Here is a 26,066-nt window from a genome sequence, read left to right as displayed (position 1 = left end):
TAAGTTAAGCTAGGGGTTGGATAACATGTGTGTACGGACGACTTCAGGTTTCGAGTGAAGTACCACATAGTCGCCCCCGTCGCCCCCGAATTGCCACAAAAAGGGAATTCTTGAGTATGGTCATGTCAACGTTCGACCCCTTGGGATTCCTGTGTTGTCTAATGATAACAGCGAAGTTGTTGTTGCGAGAGGTCTGGAGAAGGAAGATCTCATGGGATGAACCACTACCGGATGAGATGTACAACGCCTTTATGGATTGGCGTAAAGAGATGGAGAAAGTGGAACGTTTTCGGAGCCCACCTCACTACTTTGGATCCGGACTGGTGAAGACTATCGAGATGCACGTATTTGTGGATGCGAGTCAGTCGGAATTCAGTGGTCTACTGGAGGATCACGCATGAGGACGGCGATGTGCAAGTGAGGTTCGTGTGCGCAAAGACGAAGTGTGCAGTTCTAGGAACGAGGTTGATGGACACAGTCATACAGGACAATAGTGTGGCCATTGCAGAGACTGTGCTATTAACGGATTCGAAGACAGTGCTGCGTTGGATTGGCAGCACACACAGGCGCTACAAGCAGTTCGTAGGGAACAGAGTAGCCGAGATTCTAAAGTCAACGAAGGTGGCCCAACGGAGATGGCTACCATCCGCCGACAACGTGGCAGATGATGCAACTCGGGAGCAACGCAGCGTGGACCTAAGCGAGGAGTCGCGCTGGTTAAGAGGACCGGCATTCCTGAGGAGACCAAGAAGACGAAGAGCTACAGGCGATTGCTGAGGACTACGGCCTGGGTCCTAAAGTTCATACGTCGATGCCGTGGACAACGAGATGAGCTGGAGAACTACGGCCTCAATGTAGCTGAGTGTGAAGCAGCTGAGGACTTGTTAGTCCGTAAAGCACAACGTGAGGCGTTCCCCGATGAGATGCAGGCCGCAGAGAAGGGCTTGGACGTCGCTAAAGGAAGCGACATATGTGGACTGGCGCCATACCTAGATGGCAATGGAGTCCTGCGAGCGTATGGCAGGATCGATGCGGCGCTATGTATACCGTACAGCGCCAGGAGGCCAGTGATCCTCTCCCACCGGCATGGTCTCACGAAGATGATTATGCGTGACGCCAATGTGAGGATGAGGCATCAAAACATGGATGCTACGATGGCGGAGATCCGAACCATGTTCTGGATTATGAGACTGTGGAGAGTGCTTCGTAGTGTGATATCGGACTGCAGCGAGTGTAAGCTACACAGAGCACGGCCGATGCCGCCAATTATGGGACCCCTGCCAGATGATCGTTTGGACGCCAATGGCTGGCCGTTTAAGAGCACAGTCCTCGACTACTTTAGGTCGCTGCTAGTGACCGTTGCTCGGCATCAAGAGAAACGGTGGGTGGCCTTGTTTACGTTCCTGACGACCAGGGCGATTCATCTGGAACTGGCACATGACCTGTCGACTGATCTGTCCACTGATCATCTGCCGTCGAGGGCCTGTACATAGACTGCGCAGCGACAATGGCAGGAACTTCGTTGGAGCAGACAGAGAGGCCAAGAGATTTGCGGAGATCTTCAAACCCGAGAGGATCCAGTCGGAGCTGTCAAGCAAGGGAATTGAATGGATCTTCAACTGCCCAGCGAACCCGTCAGAAGGTGGAGTCTGGGAGCGAATGGTGCAGTGCGTGAAGAGGGTGCTACGCCACACAGTGAAGGAAGTGGCGCCGAAGGAGCACGTCCTGGAGAGTTTCCTGATAGAGGCAGAGAATGTCGTTAATTCTTGTCCGCTCACCCATTTGCCAGTGAGTGCGGACCAGGAAGCCCCTCTTACGCCCAATGATCTCCTCAAGGGAACAGCTTGCCCACCGGATACCCCCGGCCTGGATGGAGGCCTCGTCAAGGAAGGAGCTACGCGGAAGCAGTGGCGCGTGGCAAGGATGTTGAGGAACCGATTCTGCAGGAGGTGGGTCTTGGAGTACCTACCCACGCTGACACGGAGAGAGAAGGGGTGCCGCAGAGAGAAGCCGATTCAACGAGGAGACATCGTCTTCGTTTGCGATCCAGCCGTTCCACGTCGAGACTGGCGGAAAGGCGTCGTGGACGAGACCTTTGCTGGAACGGAAGGTGGGGTCAGACGAGCCCGCGTTAGGATCATGGATAGAGATCGGACCCGCTGGATAATGCGACCCGCTTCAAAGTTAGAGGCTTTGGATTTGAGTGAAGAAGTTCTTCAGGGAGGTGGGGATGTCGCGGATCGATTATCGATAGTTAGTATTTAATTAGAATTTTGTTATTGTGCACTATTGCTATTGTGCAAGAGATTGGGCACTAGGATAATAATGGCGCGTGTGGTGAATTTGTCGTTGATGCCATAGAGTGTGGGAGGTTATACTGCGGTAAGATATTTGTAATTTTATCACCCTTTCTGTCTCTAACCTGTAATCTCCACCAGAATAAAACATACGTTATAAGCATACACATTGGCTTGTGTTTTAGAGGCGGGTTGCCCCGTCGCCGCCGTATGTTGAAGGCAACTCCCACCCGACAGACGACAATAGGCATAGGTATATGTCGGAGATAAGATAGATTTAATTCAAATAATATTTACTGATTAATTATAAGTTAAGTGTATGGTCCAAAAGGAAATAAATGAGCATTGAAAATGAAGAGAGAATGAAGAGAGAGAAGCTTATTAGAATAAGAGCGCGGTAGGGAAAGAGAGTGAAGCCCTGCTGGGCGTGGCGCAATGATGGAAAGAAGGAAGAGGAAAGGGAAGGCAATCAAGAACAGCCATCCGAAGTGAACGGTCATAAAAGAATATCGTTGCGACTCGCTGCGCGTGGTGAAATAGAAAATGACTGAGAAAAACGACCAACAATTTCCCGACATCAGAAGTGGGATCACCGCCCCTACAAGATAACTCGGAAAATACCTGGCGCAGACTATTAGAATCGCAAAATAGAGTGATAACCAAACTATTAAAAGCAACGCCGCAACCTGACACGCGCGCCGCATCCGCGATGTTACCGATATTCAACCCCGAAGCTGCAGAAGCCGACGCGGCAGCATGGTGCAAAACGGCGGATATGATTTTAAGTGAACACCCACAAGAAGGTGCATCCTTGGTGATGACGCTCAGCAAATCGCTACTCGGTAGTGCATCGCAGTGGCTTTCGCAAATTTGTTTTCCCGGAATGAGCTGGTCGCAATTCCGAGAATTGTTCATGGAACGCTACGAAGGCAACGAGACGCCGGCAGTAGTGTTGCTCATCATGCTCAAGGGACGTCCCAATGCAAATGAATGCCTCTCGGTGTATTCCAGCCGACTAATTACATCGTTATTGACCAAGTGGAAATCAATGCCCCATGAGCAGATCGCTATATCCCTAGTCTTGGCTCATGCATCCCAAATTGACCCCAGACTGCAGCGTGTAGCGTTCACCACAAACATAAAAACACGTGCTGAACTGCAACAACAACTCAAGGCGTACACGTTCAGCAGAAATTTAGAATTTTCTGGATCAGAGGGACCCGAGAGGAAGAGATGCAAAATGCAGACGCCGATTAGATGCCATAATTGCGGAAAACTTGGACATAAGGCAATGGAATGTAGCAAGAGGAGAACAGAAGAACGAAACGAGACTAGACATGGCGAAAGCAACAACAGAACAACGATGGTACGAGAGATCAACAATAACTTGCTTCAAGTGTGGCGGCGTTGGACATATCGCTTCAGTGTGTATGAGAGAAACAGCAACAGCGAGCCGAATCAGCAACGAAAGGAGAGTAGACATGTGCGCAGTACATCAGCCAAATGGGACTGCAATTCAATTTGGTGAGAAGTTTCCATTTTTCTTTGATTCTGGATCAGAATGCTCTTTGGTGAAAGAAACAGTTGGTGCCAAGCTGGTCGGAAAAAGAATCCATAACATGGTTGTTTTGAGAGGCATAGGGGACAATGTTGTCAAGAGCAATATGCAAATTCTGTCCACAATACAAATTTCTGAATTTAATTTTGAATTGTCATTTCACGTAGTAGATAATAAGTGCCTTAAATATGATATGATAATAGGACAAGACATTTTTTAGCTTGGTTTTGGAGTAACTTTAGAAAGAGATCGATTCGATATCTACAAAACTCAAACCGTATTGTCTTTAAACAATGATAAAAATGTAAACGAGATAGATCATAAAAGTAATGTTAATTTGGAGCTAAGTAATAGTGATAAGTTAAAATTAAACGACATACTGGCCAAATATTCCAAATTTCTTATTGATGGCATTCCAAACAGACGTGTTACTACAGGTTCTTTAGAAATCCGTTTAGTGGACGTAAACAAAACAGTACAGAGACGACCATATCGTCTTAGCGAGAGTGAGAAAGAAATAGTAAGAGAAAAGGTTCAGCAAATGCTATAATCCAACGTAATTAGACCAAGTAGCTCCCCTTTCTCTAGTCCAATGTTACTTGTAAAAAAGAAGGACGGCAGTGACAGACTGTGCATAGATTATCGAGAACTCAACGCAAATACTGTGTCAGATGGATACCCCTTGCCATTAATATCAGACCAAATAGATCTCCTGCAAGGCGGTAAATATTTCTATAGCCTAGGCATGGCCAGTGGCTTCTATCAGGTGCCAATTCACCCCGATTCGGTTGAGCGAACTGCATTCGTGACACCAGAGGGTCAATAATAATTTTTAGCTATGCCCTTTGGCCTCAAAAATGCTTCGTCAGTCTTTCAACGTGCCATAGTTCGAGCTTTAGGGGTTTTGGTTAATAAATATGCAGTAGTCTATATCGATGACGTATTATTTGTTTCTAGTACTATAGAGGAAGCATTTGACAGATTGGAAAGAGTTCTAAGCGTATTATCAAAGTCAGGCTTTTCCTTTAACATTAAAAAATGCAAATTTCTGCAAACAGAGATAGAGTTTTCTTAGGTTTTCTTATAAGAGATGGCGAGCTAAAACCCAATCCTCGAAAAATACAAGCAGTAACCCAACTTCCCAAACCAGAATCAGTCACACAAACTAGACAGTTCATAGGTTTAGCATATTACTTTAAGAAAATTGACCCACATTTCTCAGAAGTAATGAAGCCTCTTTATCTGCTAACATAAAAAATAAACGAATTTGAGTGGAGCGAAAAGCATGAGGAAATTCAAAAAAAAAATTATTAAGGTGCTAACTAGTGATCCCGTTTTGATCATATTCGATCCAAATTTACCAATAGAGCTGCATACTGATGCTAGCGCCAATGGGTATGGCGCTATGCTATTGCACATGCTAGATGGTCAGCGCCGTGTAGTTGAGTATTACAGTAAATGCACCATAATATCCGAGACAAAATCCATTCGTATGAACCCGAGACATTGGCGGTGTACAATGCGATTAGAAATTTCCGACATTTATTAAGCGGCAGAAAGTTCACAGTATATACGGACTGTAATTCTGTTAGTGCAAGTCAAAAGAAAGCGGCATTGACGCCGCGGGTTCATCGTTGGTGGTCATTTCTGCAGTCATACGAATTCCAGGTGGAATATAAAAAAGGGAGCCAAATGGCTCACCTTGACTGCTTGTCTAGGAATCCCGTCACCATAGTAGAGCAGGAAAGTTTGAGTAAGGTAGTGGAGGTACGAGTTGACTTGGTAAATATAACCCACAACTGGCTTATATCCGAACAGAAGCGTGATCAAGACATATCGCAAGTCATGACCGAGTTAAATAGTGATGAAATGCTGAAAGAAATAGCTAATTCTTAGCTAATAGGCGGGTTGCCCCGTCGCCGCCGTATGTTGAAGGCAACTCCCACCCGACAGACGACAATAGGCATAGGTATATGTCGGAGATAAGATAGATTTAATTCAAATAATATTTACTGATTAATTATAAGTTAAGTGTATGGTCCAAAAGGAAATAAATGAGCATTGAAAATGAAGAGAGAATGAAGAGAGAGAAGCTTATTAGAATAAGAGCGCGGTAGGGAAAGAGAGTGAAGCCCTGCTGGGCGTGGCGCAATGATGGAAAGAAGGAAGAGGAAAGGGAAGGCAATCAAGAACAGCCATCCGAAGTGAACGGTCATAAAAGAATATCGTTGCGACTCGCTGCGCGTGGTGAAATAGAAAATGACTGAGAAATACGACCAACAATTTCCCGACATCAGAAGTGGGATCACCGCCCCTACAAGATAACTCGGAAAATACCTGGCGCAGACTATTAGAATCGCAAAATAGAGTGATAACCAAACTATTAAAAGCAACGCCGCAACCTGACACGCGCGCCGCATCCGCGATGTTACCGATATTCAACCCCGAAGCTGCAGAAGCCGACGCGGCAGCATGGTGCAAAACGGCGGATATGATTTTAAGTGAACACCCACAAGAAGGTGCATCCTTGGTGATGACGCTCAGCAAATCGCTACTCGGTAGTGCATCGCAGTGGCTTTCGCAAATTTGTTTTCCCGGAATGAGCTGGTCGCAATTCCGAGAATTGTTCATGGAACGCTACGAAGGCAACGAGACGCCGGCAGTAGTGTTGCTCATCATGCTCAAGGGACGTCCCAATGCAAATGAATGCCTCTCGGTGCATTCCAGCCGACTAATTACATCGTTATTGACCAAGTGGAAATCAATGCCCCATGAGCAGATCGCTATATCCCTAGTCTTGGCTCATGCATCCCAAATTGACCCCAGACTGCAGCGTGTAGCGTTCACCACAAACATAAAAACACGTGCTGAACTGCAACAACAACTCAAGGCGTACACGTTCAGCAGAAATTTAGAATTTTCTGGATCAGAGGGACCCGAGAGGAAGAGATGCAAAATGCAGACGCCGATTAGATGCCATAATTGCGGAAAACTTGAACATAAGGCAATGGAATGTAGCAAGAGGAGAACAGAAGAACGAAACGAGACTAGACATGGCGAAAGCAACAACAGAACAACGATGGTACGAGAGAGATCAACAATAACTTGCTTCAAGTGTGGCGGCGTTGGACATATCGCTTCAGTGTGTATGAGAGAAACAGCAACAGCGAGCCGAATCAGCAACGAAAGGAGAGTAGACATGTGCGCAGTACATCAGCCAAATGGGACTGCAATTCAATTTGGTGAGAAGTTTCCATTTTTCTTTGATTCTGGATCAGAATGCTCTTTGGTGAAAGAAACAGTTGGTGCCAAGCTGGTCGGAAAAAGAATCCATAACATGGTTGTTTTGAGAGGCATAGGGGACAATGTTGTCAAGAGCAATATGCAAATTCTGTCCACAATACAAATTTCTGAATTTAATTTTGAATTGTCATATCACGTAGTAGATAATAAGTGCCTTAAATATGATATGATAATAGGACAAGACATTTTTTAGCTTGGTTTTGGAGTAACTTTAGAAAGAGATAGATTCGATATCTACAAAACTCAAACCGTATTGTCTTTAAACAATGATAAAAATGTAAACGAGATAGATCATAAAAGTAATGTTAATTTGGAGCTAAGTAATAGTGATAAGTTAAAATTAAACGACATACTGGCCAAATATTCCAAATTTCTCATTGATGGCATTCCAAACAGACGTGTTACTACAGGTTCTTTAGAAATCCGTTTAGTGGACGTAAACAAAACAGTACAGAGACGACCATATCGTCTTAGCGAGAGTGAGAAAGAAATAGTAAGAGAAAAGGTTCAGCAAATGCTATAATCCAACGTAATTAGACCAAGTAGCTCCCCTTTCTCTAGTCCAATGTTACTTGTAAAAAAGAAGGACGGCAGTGACAGACTGTGCATAGATTATCGAGAACTCAACGCAAATACTGTGTCAGATGGATACCCCTTGCCATTAATATCAGACCAAATAGATCTCCTGCAAGGCGGTAAATATTTCTATAGCCTAGGCATGGCCAGTGGCTTCTATCAGGTGCCAATTCACCCCGATTCGGTTGAGCGAACTGCATTCGTGACACCAGAGGGTCAATAATAATTTTTAGCTATGCCCTTTGGCCTCAAAAATGCTTCGTCAGTCTTTCAACGTGCCATAGTTCGAGCTTTAGGGGTTTTGGTTAATAAATATGCAGTAGTCTATATCGATGACGTATTAATTGTTTCTAGTACTATAGAGGAAGCATTTGACAGATTGGAAAGAGTTCTAAGCGTATTATCAAAGTCAGGCTTTTCCTTTAACATTAAAAAATGCAAATTTCTGCAAACAGAGATAGAGTTTTCTTAGGTTTTCTTATAAGAGATGGCGAGCTAAATCCCAATCCTCGAAAAATACAAGCAGTAACCCAACTTCCCAAACCAGAATCAGTCACACAAACTAGACAGTTCATAGGTTTAGCATATTACTTTAAGAAAATTGACCCACATTTCTCAGAAGTAATGAAGCCTCTTTATCTGCTAACATAAAAAATAAACGAATTTGAGTGGAGCGAAAAGCATGAGGAAATTCAAAAAAAAAATTATTAAGGTGCTAACTAGTGATCCCGTTTTGATCATATTCGATCCAAATTTACCAATAGAGCTGCATACTGATGCTAGCGCCAATGGGTATGGCGCTATGCTATTGCACATGCTAGATGGTCAGCGCCGTGTAGTTGAGTATTACAGTAAATGCACCATAATATCCGAGACAAAATCCATTCGTATGAACCCGAGACATTGGCGGTGTACAATGCGATTAGAAATTTCCGACATTTATTAAGCGGCAGAAAGTTCACAGTATATACGGACTGTAATTCTGTTAGTGCAAGTCAAAAGAAAGCGGCATTGACGCCGCGGGTTCATCGTTGGTGGTCATTTCTGCAGTCATACGAATTCCAGGTGGAATATAAAAAAGGGAGCCAAATGGCTCACCTTGACTGCTTGTCTAGGAATCCCGTCACCATAGTAGAGCAGGAAAGTTTGAGTAAGGTAGTGGAGGTACGAGTTGACTTGGTAAATATAACCCACAACTGGCTTATATCCGAACAGAAGCGTGATCAAGACATATCGCAAGTCATGACCGAGTTAAATAGTGATGAAATGCTGAAAGAAATAGCTAATTCTTATGAAATCAGGAATAGTTTGCTGCATCGTAAAATTCAAAGAAATGGGAAGACACAATGCTTGCCAGTCATACCCAGGGCATTTAAGTGGTCGGTGGTTAATCATGTTCACGAAGCTGTAATGCACTTGGGCTGGCAAAAAAACCTATATAAAATTTACGAGCAATATTGGTTTGATGGAATGTCAAAATACGTGCGAAGATTTGTAGAAAATTGTGTGACATGTAAATTGTCAAAATCGGTGTCAGGTAAAATACAATCGGAGTTACACCCCATTCCCAAAGTAGCGATACCATGACATACGGTGCACATTGGTATTAGTGGGAAATTAAGCGGAAAAAAGGACGAAATGGAATACGTAATAGTTCAAATTGATGCCTTCACCAAATTTGTTAAGCGGAAAAAAGGACGAAATGGAATACGTAATAGTTCAAATTGATGCCTTCACCAAATTTGTTTACCCGTACCACACGTGGAACTTGGACACGGTGAACTGCATACAGTCAGTAAAGTCTGCGATATCAGTATTTGGTGTTCCTAACAGAATTATAGCGGACCAAGGTAGATGCTTCACGAGTAGCGAATTTCGAAAATTCTGTTCCAATAACAAAATGACCTTCATGTAGTAGCAACGGGTGCCAGTAGGGCAAATGGCCAGGTGGAGCGCGTTATGAGTGTGCTAAAGGGCATGCTAACGGCTGTAGAGACAAGTGAGCGAACATGGCAAGAAGCATTGGGCGAAGTAAAATTGGCAATAAACTGTACCATGTACCGGGTAACTAACCATAGTCCATTAGAGCTGATGATTGGCAAAGAAGCGAGACCCGTGGGAATGCTCACTGTAAATGAGGAATAGCGTGTAGATCTGAATAAGGCTAGGAATGAAGCTAAGGAAGGCATAAGTAAGAATGCTCAGTATGATAAGGCAAGAGTAAATAAAAAGCATGCTCAGGTAGTAAGGCATAAAATTGGCGATCATGTATTGCTGAAAAGCGAAGAGCGGCACCAAACGAAGTTGGATCCAAAGTTTAAGGGACCATTCGAAATTGTACAATTGCTAGATGGTGACCGATATTTGTTAAAATCATTGACAACTAGAAGAGTGTATAAATACCCGCAAGATAGTGTGCGTAGTGTGCCTAAAGATCGAGAGACCTTGGAATTTGAAGAAGAGCTTGACGACGGCAAAAAGTAGTGCGTGCAACAAGAGATCTGTGACCCAAGAGGGGTGCGAGGGAAACATTTTATGCAGAAGAGAGCGTAGTACTCTGATTTGTATGAGAGAAGCCTGCTAAAATTATGATTTGATGATGAGTGAATTGGTAACCAGATGATTGAGCTTGAGCGGAAGAGAGCGTGTACTCTAAGATATGTGAAAGAAAAGAAAGTTATCCTGCTAAGCTAATCTCTGATGGATATCCAAGTGGTTGGGTTTGTACGGAAGAGAGCTTATACTCTAGAGAATTTGAGAAGTGTTATCCCGCCAAACTAACGCTTAAAGGCACAAGAAGTGCAATTGAATTTGTTTTGAAGTTTAAGTAAGCTTTGTAATCATAGGGATCAGATAAGTAATATAAAATATTGACAATGATGTGTGTTTATCGAGATTATTTTATCTCGTCGCGAAAAACGAAAGGGAAAATAGGTGGCTGTAGAATTAAATTAAATTGCGAAAAAAACGAACGAAAACAAAAATGCGTGCACTCTTCGACGTTATAAATTCGATTATATTTCATATTAACAAAACCTTAAGCCTAGCTTATCTAGTGCGGCGAAGCGGGGCGAATTCATGGGAGAGCGCAAGTGAGAGCTTCACTTGCGCTCCCGCTCCGCCCTAAACTAACTTACACTAGACTTCATAAAATTCCACTTATTATCTACATCTAATTATACACCGGCCCCGTTGAAGGCCTTCCTTAGGCTTCAACTATTGGCAGCCTTGCCAGCTTGTGGACTGCTCTCCGAAACAATGCTCCTCTACTCGTCCTGACGTCGGCGACCCTGACCCTTCCGTCCGCGCCGGCGTGAGTCTCGACGACCCTGGCGGTGATCCACTGCTGGGGGGGCTGGTCGTCCTCGGCGACCAGGACCAGATCGCACTTCCTGGCGTCCTCCTGCTCCCGCTGCCACTGCGACCGCGCCTGTAGGCCCAAGACGTACTCCCGGGACCAACGCTGCCAAAACATTTGCTTGATTGACGAGACAAGCCGCCATCGCCGCAAGCACGTTAGACCCTGCTGGTTCGGGGTCCGCGGTGCTGGTGGGGCGATGAGCGGCCCGCCTGTCAACAGGTGCCCGGGAGTCAGCGCCTCGCCGTCGCTTGGGTCCTGACTGAGGGCGCCCAGGGGCCTCGAGTTCAGGACGGCCTCGACTCCAACGAGGACGGTCTGCAGCTCCTCTGCGGTCAACTTCGCGCTGCCCACCGCTCGTAGGAGTAGGTTCTTTGCAGACTTCACACCTGCCTCCCATAGTCCGCCCATGTGCGGAGCCCGCGGCGGTATGAACGCAAATAGGCATTCTTTTTTTGATGCGTATTGCCGCAGCTCGTCCGCTTCGCTCTCGATCTGGTGCCGCAGTGCCGCGAAGTGGCGACTCGCTCCGACGAAGTTCGTCGCGTTGTCGCAGTGCACGGTCTGCGGACATCCTCGGCGCCCAACGAACCTTTGAAAAGCCAATAGAAAGGAATCAGTTGACAGATCGGAAACTACTTCTAAATGTACTGCTTTAGACGAAAAGCAAACAAACAGGGCAATGTAGGACTTGTATGGTGGCCTACCACGAATTTTCAAGGTCGTCTCAATAGGGCCACAGAAATCCACGCCACATATGGAAAATGGGCGGAGAGCACGAACTCGATCTAGGGGTAAATCTCCCATGATTTGAGTCATCAGATGAGGCTTGCATTTAAAACATCGTATGCATGACCGCACTATCTGACTGCAGACTTCCTGCGCGTTTACTATCCAAACGCGCTGTCGCAAGAGACTCACTAGTGCTCGTGGACCCACATGAAAATTCGACTCGTGCAAGTATCGGACGTAGCTCTGAACAAATTGAGAGCGCTTCGTCAACTATACTGGAAACTTGGCATCGTACGAAATAGGAGCATTAGCTAGTCGCCCCCCGACCCGCAACAACGAAGAGGTAAGCCCAGCCTGAGAGGTTTCATGGACAAACGGACTTAGCTTCTGTAGGCTTGGGCTAACAACAAGATTTTTTCTAACATTTTTAATTTCCTCTTGATACTCGTGCTCTTGGACTATCTGGACAATTTTATTAAACGCGTCTCGATATTCGACAGGGGAAGGTACATTATCAGAAGGAACTACTAATTTTTTACATTTCTTTATAAAGCGGACTATGTAAACGAACACTCGCAGCAGTTTTAAGTGAGAGGAAAATCCTTCTATCACTTCCAACAAATATGAGGTAGAGACCATTGCAGTCAGTCCGACCGCACTCTTCTTTGCTTCCATCCGCAAAATCTCTGGTGACGGATCAAACCGAGGGCTCGTTGGCCACTTATCTTCCGGCTCCGTTAAAAACGATGGACCTGTGAACCAAATTGATTCTATCATTTCCTTTACGTCTCCACCTCTTGACACAATATCTGCCGGGTTCTGTTTAGTTGGTACATGCCGCCACGTGCTATCCTCTGACCACTCTTGAATCTCAGCAACTCTATTTGATACGAACGTTGACAACGACGATGGATGGGAACGAATCCAATGTAGACAAACTTCCGAATCTGACCAATATACACTTCGTTCGATCGGTGCTTTGATAAGAGGTTTTATTTTGCGACAGAGGTCCGCGAGAAGGTGAGCGGCACATAACTCAAGACGGGGGAGCGTCTTTGTCTTGAGCGGCGCTACTTTCGACTTTGCTGTCAACAATGAGACTTTACTACCTTCTGCAGATTTGCAACGGATATAGACGCAGGCTCCATAGGCTCTCATCGATGCGTCAGAAAAGGCATGAATTTCAATTAGTGACATTGGCTCACTCATCACAAATCTCGGTATTGAGATCTCTTCTAACTGTGACAAGGCAAGCTGAATCTTGTTCCATGCGGTTTCCAAGTGCAGTGGAATGGACTCATCCCAATCTAGCTTATTGAGCCAAAGTTCCTGTAACAGGATCTTTCCTTTAATAAGGATCGGGCTTAATAAGCCAAGAGGGTCGAAAAGCTTTGACGTCACCGAAAGAATATTCCGCTTAGTCGCCCTTTGACCCATGACTGACATATCAATTTCGAATTTAAATACATCATCTTTAGGAACCCAAACGATTCCTAATGTTTTTGTCAGCTCTGAGTCCGAAAGTGTTATTGGCTTAACCGTGCTCTCGGATGCAGTAACTTCAGGCGAGTTTGAAAACCACTTGCTCAATTCAAACCCAGCGTTTTGAAGAACCTGAGTTACTTCAGACTTAATTGTCTTTAGCTCCTCCACGCAACCAGCACCCGTTAACATGTCGTCGACGTAAAAGTCAGACCCAATAACTTTAGCAGCTCGAGGGAATGTATTTTTCGCGGATTCACTCAACCTCTTCAAACACCTTATGGCCAGGAATGGGGCTGGTGCAGTGCCATACGTAACGGTGTTGAGCTTGCACAATTTCAAGGACTCAGACGGGTCTTTTCTCCACACTATCAACTGGTATCGTCGATCTGCTTCATTTACCATCACTTGACGATACATCTTTTTTATGTCGGCTACCAGAGCGAATTTGTTTAGCCGAAATCTAAGAAGAGTTGAGTAAAGCTCTTCTTGAATTGTTGCACCCACCATCAACAACTCATTTAAACACTTTTGTCTGGATGTCTTGCAGGACGCATCGAAAACGACTCGAAGTTAGGTCGTTGTACTGTGCGGCCGCAAGACACACTGGTGGGGTATGACGTAGTGTGGAGAAGCAAGAACGTCATTGCTTGCAGGGGACATATGGCCTAGGGATTCGTATTCTTCCATAAATTCCAAATACATTTTCTTTAAGTTCGGATCTCGAGATAATCTTCTCTCGAGCGACAGGAATCGGCGTTTGGCTATCTCGAATGAATTGCCCAAAACGCTTGGATCCGACTTAAATGGAAGTTTAACTTCAAATCGACCTGAAGGCAGTATTCTTGTAGTCTTCCGATAATGTTCCTCACATAGCTCTTGTTCTGGCGACAACATCTTTTTAGAAGAAGGAACTTCTTCCAACGACCAGAATTTTTTCAAGTTTTTGTCTATTGACTCTAATACTTCCTCTTGGCATTGGCATGGTAATGCTCGGGCCAAGATGTGCTCACCATTTTTTGTGCGAACGCTTACGATCGACGTTGCTAACAAAACCCTTTCTACAGACGACGCATGCAAAGCATGTGAAGTAGAAGGGCCATCCTTCGTTAACTCTGGAGGAGGATTTTGTGTGGGTGGTGGTAATGCTAAGCTATTTTCGGTCACTGTGAATCGGTGCAGAAGTTTATGGTGCGATCTTGAACAGATTTGGCACCTGGTCGATTGACAATTCGCTACCGTGTGACCTTTTCGCAGACAATTCAAACATAGAGAGGCTGACTTAACAAACTCAAACCTTTGCATTACAGCAAGGCGAGCGAACGGACTGCACTGGGCCAAAAAATGGTTGTTCGCGTTACAATAACTGCAAGCTGGTTTGGCGTTGGTAGAAGAACAAGACAACGAAGTTCTATTCAGTTGCTTGCCGAACCCAGTTCTTTCTTGTTTTGGTTTGCCAGTCTCTTCAGCGGACAGATGCTGGTATCTACGATTTAGTATTTTTTCGAAATCGGACCACAGCGGCAATTCCTCATAATCCAGTGACTCTTCCCATTTTTGCTTGGTCACTGGATCCACTTTACTCATAACTAAATGAATAATCATTGAGTTTGCAATTTTAGTATCCTCTCCTATGGATAATAGTGATCCATAAATTGATGACAGAGTGTCGATGAGACCCCTCAACGACGACGCAGACGGCTGGGAAATTTTCGGAAGGCTGAACAGTTGACGTATTTGGTTCGCAAAGATGAGAGATTCGTTATCATAATCTCTCTTTAGACTAGCGATAGCTTCGTCGTAATTACTCTCGGTGACCTGGAATGCCTTGACTTAAATGATTGAATTTCTCGATAACTGGAATGTTCACATCTTTGTCAACTAATGTCTCGAAAAGACTTATGAAATTTTTGAAATCCGAATAATTTCCACTGAATTTTGGCAATGCCAAACTAGGAAGTCGAGCTCGAGTTGGGGCTGCAGAAATTGCAGTAGCTGAACGGGAGTCTTCAGCTGAATTCAAGGCATTACATAAGGACATAATTCTTGCCTTCGTAGTTATTCCTAATTCTTCCAACTCGGCTCCGAAATCATCCAGTTCATCTATTTGCTCGATCTGGTCTTGCAACTCATTTGCTTTAGAAATTGCCTCATCTAAAACCTGAAGCCTGCATTCTAGCTCGGTTTTGTTTAGAGGAAGTGATCCATCTTCCAAACGTTCCTCCAACCGGCGAATGCTTTTAACTTTGACATTTAATCTTTTTTTTAAGTCAATAAGAGTCGTGGAATTAAGTTTTTGTTTAGTACTTTCCATTATAAAAAATTTGTTTTTTCAATACAAAAACGAAAACAATGCAAATTTAAGATTTAATAATTTATTTAAAATTTTTTATTAATTTTAAAATATTAATATTAAAAATTTATTAAATTTTTATTTATTAAATTTTTCTAAAATTTATTTAAAAATTTATTAAATTTAATTCAACAACAAGAAAATGCGAAAACGAAAATAATTAATTAATCTTATTTAAATATAATAAATAATTTATTAAATTTAATTAATTGATAACGAATTATTGATAGTCGAGGCACAGAGTATCCAAAAAAATAGTTAATAAAAAATAGCCAATAACACCGAAACCAATATGCTCGACCAAATTGTAGGGGAGCGCGTCACTTGGCAGACCGGTAAACTATACGCGCCAAAAAGTGCATATACATACATACATACAGCAGCGGATAACGGTGGGAAACGAAAACGAGAATATTATCGCTGCATCTATTTGTATGTATGTGAACCAAATATATATGCACCTTTATTTTATCTGAAATAATTAAAATAATTTTTGGCTGCACTTTAGTATTTATTTGGAAGATTTGTAAATTCGAGAACGAGGGGTAGGGGGCGACAGTGATTGCAAATAATATAAATATTCTCTTTTTTATTTTATCCACAGGCAGTACATTTAGGTTAGCACATATATTTATAATTAAATTTTTAGAATTTTTATATATGTTGTTATTTATTTTTTGCTCTACTATTTTTTCTACGTACGTATGCGCCCAGAATTGAAAGGAGGGTGCAATATTCCAGCACAAGACGGATTTTAATTTGTCTTATCTCAACTTTCAATTTTTTGCACAAATACCTGGGGTTCTGCTTTCGGATCCTTTAATCCTGCGGCCACTTTCCTTTCACAATTGATGCAGGTGCAGTGCATGGGGACGACGAATCCTTCCAGTAGCAGCTATGTAGAAGTTTGTTTCGCGACGCGGAGAATTCTTTAATTTGTATTTTGAATTCACTGGCACAACCGTCGCGAGCAACTCTTTTTGTTTTTGAATATATGTATGTAAATATGTAATATATATATTATATATGTTATGTGTCACTGTCACTATTTTTTGTTGCTTTTTTATTTATTTAATTATACTACAGTCCACCCGGGGGCGCCAAAATGTTTATCGAGATTATTTTATCTCGTCGCGAAAAACGAAAGGGAAAATAGGTGGCTGTAGAATTAAATTAAATTGCGAAAAAAACGAACGAAAACAAAAATGCGTGCACTCTTCGACGTTATAAATTCGATTATATTTCATATTAACAAAACCTTAAGCCTAGCTTATCTAGTGCGGCGAAGCGGGGCGAATTCATGGGAGAGCGCAAGTGAGAGCTTCACTTGCGCTCCCGCTCCGCCCTAAACTAACTTACACTAGACTTCATAAAATTCCACTTATTATCTACATCTAATTATACAATGTGTTCTGATAAATCTTGTCCTATGCAAAGCAACACGTGGACGTGTTATAGTCAGAAGAAATTGATCAAATTTTACCATATATTGAATTATGTAGGCCGTGTAATGGCGATGACCATCATTGTTTCCAGTAGATATCTTTTTTGAAATGTATGTGTACCAACTAAAATTAAAAAATGGTAATTTGGATTTAAGGAAAAACTAGAAATAATTTTATTGAATTTATTATGGGTGGTATACTATCTCATTGGGAAGCTAAAGCTGAAAATTACCGAAAGGCGCTAATATCGAGTGGCATCACGGTTGAACAAAAATTTTTGGCCGTGCGTGTTAAAAAAACATCGCTGTTGTGTCGTGCAGGCCCGGGTCGAAAAATTTAGCCTATGCTAACCTCAAACTTCATTGGTGGATGGCAAATTTTAAAGTAATTTTGCTTTGAGTTTGTGTACCTCGTCAAGGTTTTTTTATACCCTTGCAGAAGGTATTATAATTTTAGTCAAAAGTGTGCAACGCAGTGAAGGAGACATCTCCGACCCTATAAAGTATATATTCTTGATCAGGATCACCTCCTGAGTCAATATGCGCATGTCCGTCTGTCGGGCTGTCTGCCTGTCGGTTTCTACGCAAACTAGTCTCTCAGTTTTGGAGCTATCGAGTTGAAACTTTGCACACAACTTTTTTTTTCCTTGCAGGTAGTATATAAGTCGGAACGGCCGGGATCGGTCGACTATATCCTAAGCTGCCATATAACTGATTGATCGGAAATGCCATAACTTTGGTGTTTTTTTAGTTAGAGGGTTGGGACTTTCCACACAAAACTTCATAAGGATCGGCCGACTATATCCGATAGCTGTCATAGAACGATCAGAATTGGCACAACTTTGGTGTTTTTTAAGTTCGAAAAATGAGAAAATAATTCAATATGCCAAATTTCATTAGGATCGGCCGACTATGTTGTTTTATATGATATCAGTTGCTTTATATTCAGAAGTAACCTCTGGACAGGCGATTCACACAGTTAGCAATATTTTAATTGGAAGGATAAACATCAAAACTCTTTTTTTTTAACTCCATAGATTTTGACATTCAAGAAGGTTTAACATTCTTGGAAAGGATATTTAAAAATCTTTCCAAAGACGTAAAGAATTTTTCGGTAGCTTCAGTGGTTCTGAGTACTTTTAATTTACAAAGGTTTTCGAATTTGGTTATTTTAAAAATTTTAATACAAAAATTGCCTAAAAATTTATTTAAAATCCAAAATTGTTTCGTAGTTGTGCGAAACCAAATTGTTTTAACTAATTAAAAGATGAGAGGCCTATCCTTATGAGAGTTTCACTATATAATAAATTATAAAAAAAACACAAGAAAGGAAAGCTAACTTCAAGCGGAGCCGAAGTTGATATACCCTTGCAGCGAAGCAGAAGCTTATATTATTATTATATATATCGGATCGTATATAGTTGTCCGATCCTTATGAGAATTTTACCATCAACAAAATTTCTAATAAAAATATTGGAAACAGCCCCAAGCATCTTTAAAAATATAAAAGTTGTGCCATCAGTTATATGGCAGGTATAGGATATAGCCGTCCGATTCTTATGAAACATAGGATTAGATTGTCCAAAACGGAAACCGTAGACAGTCACATCATTTTGGCTTAAAAAACAACAAAGTTGCATGGTTCCAATGCTGAACACTTATGTATATACGAAGCAGTAAAGAGAACCAAGAAATTATTTTGTATCAGCCTTTACCAAGAATAGTCGGAAATGCCGAATCCGAAGTGTTGGGTGTGGAGCATAGAGACGAAAAAGGCACCATAATCGTCCCGCTCTGGTACACGGTTCGCTCTCTTTCTGGCATACTTATGCGAAAGCGCTGAGAGAGAGATGCAAACGGAGATCAGGAAGTTAACTTATTGGTTAGCTCTAACATCAGTATTGGGAACATCTCTTGCAACAGTTGAGAATACTAAGATTGCTGACAGGTAAATATAGTGGATAGATTGTGAACAGATGAGTGAGACAATTTGTATTACAGTTGGAAAGCAACCTGTAGGTTAGCCTCGCGCACGTCGCGTAAGGTGTTCGCGCGTTGCCACTGTGGCACGGAATGGAAGCAAGTGAGGAAAACAGGAGTGGAAAGAGATCGAGCGTAAGAGGTCGAGTACACGTGGCAGCCTAACCTCAACTGATGACGTAACAGAGCCATAAGCTGAGTCGGCTAAAGCAGCAGTTACCACAGCAGCCAAGCTTGGTACTCACTCATCCTTGTGCCGGTGTGGCATGAACTCGTAACCACATGATCTCACAGATCCACCGATCCTATTATTCCACTCCGCGCATTCCTTCCCCCCCTCCTTCGCATCGACCCGAATTCAGCAAAAGACCCCGAGAAAAGCAATCACGAACTAGGATGTGAGAAGTATCAAAGCGTTGGATCACTTAAAATTAGATTTAAGATCTTTTGCGATAGTTATTTAGGGTAATTTCTATTTTCATGTAGTTTATATGTAACTGCACATGCACCACACTACCGCCACCAGCCTTCACTTGCAACGATAGAAGCACCATTTTTACAGACATCTGCATATCGATGGGCCCAACGAACCTGCATCGCCGGAAACGAGCGTAAGTCCGTAAAAAAGTGAATATATATCTATCTATATATATATGCATAAATGTAACATATATTAGTGAATGCGGTGACAATGGGTACATATGACAGATAGGCTAAATTAAAAAAAGATGAATTTGTAGTATTATTTCGTTTGTTCTTTAATTTTGATTTCCTCAGTTTCTTTTTGAGTTTTCTTTATTTTGATATGGCGCAAAGGCGTATGAAGTGTTTTTTTGATTTGATTTAGTAAAGATAATGTATATTATAATGGAATAGAAGAGTATTATCTGGGTCTGGGTCTTATGGTGATGCAGTTTTCAGGAAACTCCTAAGCCGTTTGAGTCTGTAGAGTACATTTCTCTAGGGATACCAAATAGATTCAACACCGTTTCCAACAGGTCTCAATTCAAATATTTGCCCAATCATTAACGAACAGTGAAGTGCACGTAAATAATTATTAGATAAGAGTGGTGCTATGTAGGAAGCTAAGAAGAACCCACACCGTTCCTACGAGCTTAGAACCGAGCAACGCAAAAAGTGCATGCCCCCAAAACCTCCTACGCACAGTGGGTAAAGACGAACCGTCGATCCCAGGGTGAATAGTAAACCGCGAAAAGTAACCGCAGCGTACGAATACTTCCTTTTACTAATTGGATACTACATATAATAATTTGGCGCCCAAACGTGCAGGGCCCGAGGACATTTTATAATGAATGCATGACTACGGTTACTCGATTTGAAGCCCAGAGCGGACGTTTAAGCGAGGATTCTTGTTAGGAGTAGGGCCTGAAAGTGAGTTGTGAGACTCACTGTGTTGCTCTATTGTTTCAGAGGTTTTTTTTAAGTAATTAGTTTCAGTTTAGCGTTCAGGAACAAGCTAAGAGTCTGACAGGAGGTATCTGAATGTCTGCGCATAGGAATGGCGGCCGCGATTCAAGTATTAACGGATCGGAACGACCACGCGACAACAGCGACTGAAGCGACTTTCTTAACTTGAAAATGAGAATTAGCTGAAGATTTTATTGTGGAATTGATGAGGTGTTTTAGGATTCTGTATCTAGGAATAGCGCCTTATTTCGAGACAATCGGAATGGTCGACCAGATCGAGCAGACACTTCATACCGGATAATTTCTTGCAGTCTAGCGGTGGAAGCATGGAATATTTGTTCGTGGAGGTCCATCCTTCGGAGATACTTCGATTGAGTGGTACCGGATCAAAGAAGCCATACCTCAGCCGCTAAATCAACATTAACTTTGAGGATTTTATTAAAAGAAGTAGGATTCAGGGAATCAATAGTAGGAGTTATACTGTAAACATCAGTCCAAAGCACAGACCCTAAGAAAAAGAACACTTTTTGTAGTTTTTTACAAGCAAAATGTCAGTTAGACACAGTAATTCGAATCTGGCAGCAGCCACCAACGAGGACATGACGGCGTGTGCAATATGTACGATGCCTTTAGTAGCAAAGGAGCTTAAAGCAACTACGCGTTTCGGTCACACGTTCCATAATCAATGTATACGAGAATGCTTGATGCAAGCGAGCCAGTGCCCCGTGTGTTATACCGAGTGCACGGCTCAACAACTTTCCTTATCCGGCAACAATTTGTTGGCGGAGTTATCAGCTGCAGAATGCGTAGTCGATACGGCACCATCCGGCAGTTATAACAATTTGGTAGATGTAGATTCAAATCCAAGCAGTAATCCTGCTAGGACAAGATCACGTAGAGGTAGGCCAGTAGTACCAAGAAGACGAGCTATACAGAGCACAGGAATGACGCTCAGGTCGAACAGACAGAATCACGAGACAGAGCGCCTGGAATAAAGTCTTGGCACGGAGTCAGTAGTAGAACCACACACAGGTCGGTAGTGAAAATCCAGTTAGAGTATCTAGGGAGAACAGCCACCTATACGGTCATAAAGTAGGCAGATCCTTTTTGTTATGTCCATAAGGTTGAGATCAGTGCGTTCATTATGAAGTGTGGCTGCGAACTGCCTTTATTTTAAAGTGTGTATATCTATTTTCGAATTTACAGAGTTGGTGATTACAATGTCTGGTATAACGTTATATAAGAGATATATAACGTTAGTATAAGAGAAGAGATTGTAGGTTTTATTTTAAGTATACATATATGACACATCTCCTCCTTTAATTAAAACTATGTTAGTGTTTTGGTTTCCTAAAATCTTTTGGCTGGAAACGATCGCCGGCTTGGCGATTTGGAGGTATTCCCGACAAGCGTCGTGCTAGTTGAATTTGCCTTGGTTGTTGAGTTACCTCTCCTGGCATATCAGGAACAGGTTGAATAGATGCAGAAATCTCGGCTAACGGTTCGCCTCGGCTCTGAGTGTGAAGACTGACGGCAAGATTCGGAATTTCAGGTACAAACCAGAACTCTTTGGATTTATCATCGCAATGGTTAGCTGAGGTTCTTGATTTAAGCTGATTTACATGGCGCTTGACATAGCCATTTTTGGTACGAACTACGTACAGCATCTTCCCGATTGGCCGATCAATTATTCCTTCGATCCACTTTTCTCCTCTCTCCTCGAAAAATTCCGCGTAAAGACTGGCGGATTAACGGAGTATTTGGTATGTGCTTCTGTTGGCAGCCACCAAAAATGCATATAAAATAATTATAATATGCAAAGCTGCAGCTGTTGCTTTCAGCATGATTCGCCTCTGATTCGCCCCCAAAGCGCATACGCTTTATTGTTATTGGTAGCGTATGCGCTTTGGGGAGCTTTGGTTGAGCTTCTGCGCAGGCTCTTGGTTGTGTGTTTGTTGTGATTTGGAGTTGATTGGAGCTGCATATATTAGGGTTAAATTGAACCCATAATATATATATTGAAAAAATAATTTGAAACGCGTGTAGTTATTCGGTTGCTAAAAACTATTAATAGCTCAACATTTGGTGACCCCGACGTGATCCCCATCCCGTTTAATTATCATGATCAGCATTAAAAGTGCCACTAAAACACCGTTGTTGTTTTTTGTTGTCACAAAGTTGCATTTTAATTGAATTGCACAATGGAAATGGGAGCTGAAGCTAATGCATCTGCTGCGTCAAGCCGTGAAAGGATGGTGCGGAGACGCGCAGAGGTAACATGCCAGGAAATGGAGATACTGCATCGGAAGGTCAAGGCTGCGATGCAGACCGACGATTCAACTATACTGACCCTCGAGTCTATGGAGAAGCGTTTGCGCGATCGCTTCATTACGCTGCAGGAGCAATTGGAGGAGCTAAACTACATCGAAATCGGGAGTGATTTATATTGGCGTTTCTCTCAGTTGGCTACGGACGTGCACGTTGACATCCAGGTGGAGGTGGCCAAGCGTTCTTTGAGAGTTGCTTCTCACTCTACGCTTTTAGATGCTACCAGTGCTACTGGGATTTCAACCACTCGATACAGGCCTGCTCCCTCATTGCCCCCGTTGCCAATGCCAACATTTAACGGCGGCTATGCCGAGTGGCTGGATTTCTCCGCCCTATTTAGGACAACCATTGACAGTCACCCGCTAGCGGATTTGTCTAGCGGATGGCCATCTCGCTCGCGGATGCTCAGCTTCCCGCTGCTCGACGTGCCATCACCGTCATCATATTCTGTTGTACCCTCGCAGGCAGGTTTCACCCGCACGAGTCTCACGTCCCATCGGTGCAGTTGCTGGTGCGAACCCATCCCGCTCAATTAACACTGTTGTGACCCAGGATCGCAATGCTGAGCTAGTGCTCCTGCCAACAGCCAATGTATTCGTTCGTGGTCGATCTGGAGACTTCCTGCCTTGCCGAGTTTTATTTGATTCCGGTTCACAAGTGCACCTCACTTCGTCGCGGCTGGCGAATGAACTACTACTTGGCCGCTACAAATTTTCCACAACGGTGACAGATGGAGCATCCGTTAAGTGTGTTTGAAGTCCCGCCTTAGCACATATTCAGTGGAAATTCAGGCTGTTGTACCTACACATAAACGCCTATCAGCCTAGCCAGGACATAGATGCTTCGGGCTGGAAGATTCCTGGCAATATGGATCTAGCTGACCCCAACTTCCACAAAACGCAGCGAGTGGACCTGCTGATTGGAGCCGGCTTATTCTTTGACCTGTTGTCGGCTGCCCAAATCCAGTTATGTCACGGGCTCCCTATTGCTCAGAACCCTCAATTTGGCTGGGTGTTTTCTGGCCACGATGGACTATCACGGGATGTGTCGGCGCTCTGTGGTAGGGAGGACAACCCATGGAATAACCTCTGCAATAATGTGAATGCTGCCCCTTCCAACACTGTTATTGAAGGCCCACCCTTCAATGGGGGGATGTTGGGCCAAGCAGCCACCAAAGAATGCACATAAAATAATTATATTATGCTAAGCTGCAGCTGTTGTTATCAGCATGGTTTCGTATCTGTTTTGTTTCCCAGTTTCGCATGCGCTTTATTGTTATTTGAAGCGTATGCGCTTTGGGGAGCTTTGGTTAAGCTTCTGCGCAAGCTCTTGGTTTTGCGTTTGTTGTGATTTGGAGTTGAATGGAGCCGCATATATTGGGGTTAAATTAAACCCAAAATAAATATATTGAAAATATAATTTGAAACGCGTGTAGTTATTCGGCTGCTATTAAAAACTATTAATAGCTCAACAGCTTCTTTATTTATTGCAGGCTTCTCAAATAGTTGACTCAATATGGTTCGTACTGATCGACCGTGTATCAATTCGGCTGGAGTTTTTCCTTAAGCATTAGGAGTAAACCTGTACGATGCGAGGTATTAAGTGACAACCTCACTAACTGATAACCCATCCTATAAATTCGACTTGATTGCCCGAGCCCAGAAATAACACGGAATGATTCGTTTCAATCAAATCCCCTTTATTGTCTTTGCGTTACAAAAATAAGAGAATCTCACCGGCTGTTTGGCTCAGCCGACCGACCGCTCGCCCTTCCGTCGATCTCCGATCCCCGCTCCGGGTTGGTGCCAATACACACGCCCTCCCAAAGCTTGCGCCCGGCAGGTCGTGCGTCTTGGTGCCTGGCGCCGAAACTGCTCTCGGTTCCCTTCGTACGGACTCACGGACTCTGGTTGAGGGGCCTGTGTTGTTGCCGTTGTCTTCTGCTGCCGCTGCTCGTCCGTCGCCGCCGCTCCCTCCTCGTCGTTGCTCTTCCGTTGTTGCTGCTCCTTCGTCGTTGCTGCTGCATCCTCGTCGTCGCCGTCGCTCCCTCGTCGTCGCCTCTGCTGTTGCTGCTTCTCCTTTAGGGCGCCGTGGACCTTCGGACTCTTGGCTCGCTGGGATGGCCCTTTCGCCGTGGCCGGCACCTAATCCGTGTTAACAGACCGAGTGGCTCACCCCCCAGGTATACGCCGGGCAGGATATGCTCCTCGCTGCTTAGCGGCCGGATCAGGGCACGAAGGCCTTCCTACCGCACAGGACACGCCCCCGGTCGCGTTCGCTACTCGCCTCCAAATAACTGCGTGCCTACGTTCCGCAGGATCTATGGTAGGCAAGAGGTTTGGGCGTCGCGTCTCCTTTAACTACAGGTGGTACGCTGTGCATACGCTCCAGCGCCTGGATCAGGATTCTCTTGACTTTCCCGGGGTGTCCCTGCGTGGTTTTACTGTTGGGCTTGAGTTCCCGAGCTGGCTATCCCTCGCGTTACAGGATCACACCTGGATCGAACGGTCAGGAGCAGTCAAGGCGTACGCCAGGCTGATCCGTCGTTGCCGCTACTACACCAGGATTCCTGTCGTGTCCGGGAATTACTCAACCCGACTCGTTTACCCTTGGCTCTCAGCTTTGCCGCGGATCCTTGATCCTTTCCCCTTGCTCCTTGCTCGACTCGCGGACCGCCGCCGGACTTACCCACAGGGGGTCCTTAAGCTATTTTCGAATATCCTTGCTCACTCGCCTTAATAGCCCGCACTTAAGTCTGTCGGACTTACCCACGGGGGGTCCTTCAGTCTGTACTCCTAATTCCTCCAAGGAAACTTTCCTACTTGTATGTCAGAAACTCCCACGGGGGGTCTTTCACTCAACTCTTCCAGCTTCCCTAGAAGACTCGGACCCGATTTGCTCCAGGGGCCCTCCTTATATAGTGCCAAAGGCGCCCCACATAGGAGTATTTGAAATAAAAATCCGGACAAAATTATTTATTAGCTTTTTTTTATTCATAATATTAATTTCATGTAAAAAAAAATAAAAAAAAAAATTTTAAGAAAAAAATAAAAAATTTAAAGAAAAAAATAAAAAAATTTAAGAAATTTTGATGAAATTCAGTCAATCAGAATCATTATCCTGATCAGAGTCGGTGCTATAATAATTCGTGGACCTTTCCAGTAAAATAGACATTGCCTCCTTGGAAAGAGGTTTACTTTTCTTCTTGTTCTTCTTTGTACTGGAAC

At 43.6% G+C, this 26,066-nt stretch overlaps 1 protein-coding gene across 1 annotated transcript; it reads left to right on the top strand.

The window, feature by feature from the left end:
- The first annotated feature begins 468 nt into the window (after positions 1 to 468).
- LOC123258184 lies at positions 469 to 20,924 on the top strand. Its single transcript, XM_044718059.1, has 4 exons — positions 469 to 621; positions 690 to 1,381; positions 1,494 to 2,253; positions 20,823 to 20,924. Exons 1-4 carry the CDS (start codon positions 469 to 471, stop codon positions 20,922 to 20,924), a joined length of 1,707 nt encoding a protein of 568 aa, XP_044573994.1.
- The last annotated feature ends 5,142 nt before the right edge of the window (positions 20,925 to 26,066 follow it).

This window comes from Drosophila ananassae, assembly GCF_017639315.1.
Source record: "Drosophila ananassae strain 14024-0371.13 chromosome Y unlocalized genomic scaffold, ASM1763931v2 tig00000098, whole genome shotgun sequence".
In the NCBI taxonomy this organism is placed as follows: domain Eukaryota; kingdom Metazoa; phylum Arthropoda; class Insecta; order Diptera; family Drosophilidae; genus Drosophila; species Drosophila ananassae.
The sequence above is the reverse complement of the archived record's forward strand: the minus strand, read 5'-3'. Positions and strand labels throughout refer to the sequence as shown.

Bases quoted from the DNA above. Each gene is read 5' to 3' on its own strand.
- LOC123258184 (XM_044718059.1), top strand. From the start codon at position 469: ATGGACACAGTCATACAGGACAATAGTGTGGCCATTGCAGAGACTGTG. The intron at 622-689 runs GTGGCCCAACGG...GGAGCAACGCAG, and splicing joins AGATTCTAAAGTCAACGAAG to CGTGGACCTAAGCGAGGAGT. The intron at 2,254-20,822 runs GTTAGTATTTAA...AATTTCTTGCAG, and splicing joins TCGCGGATCGATTATCGATA to TCTAGCGGTGGAAGCATGGA.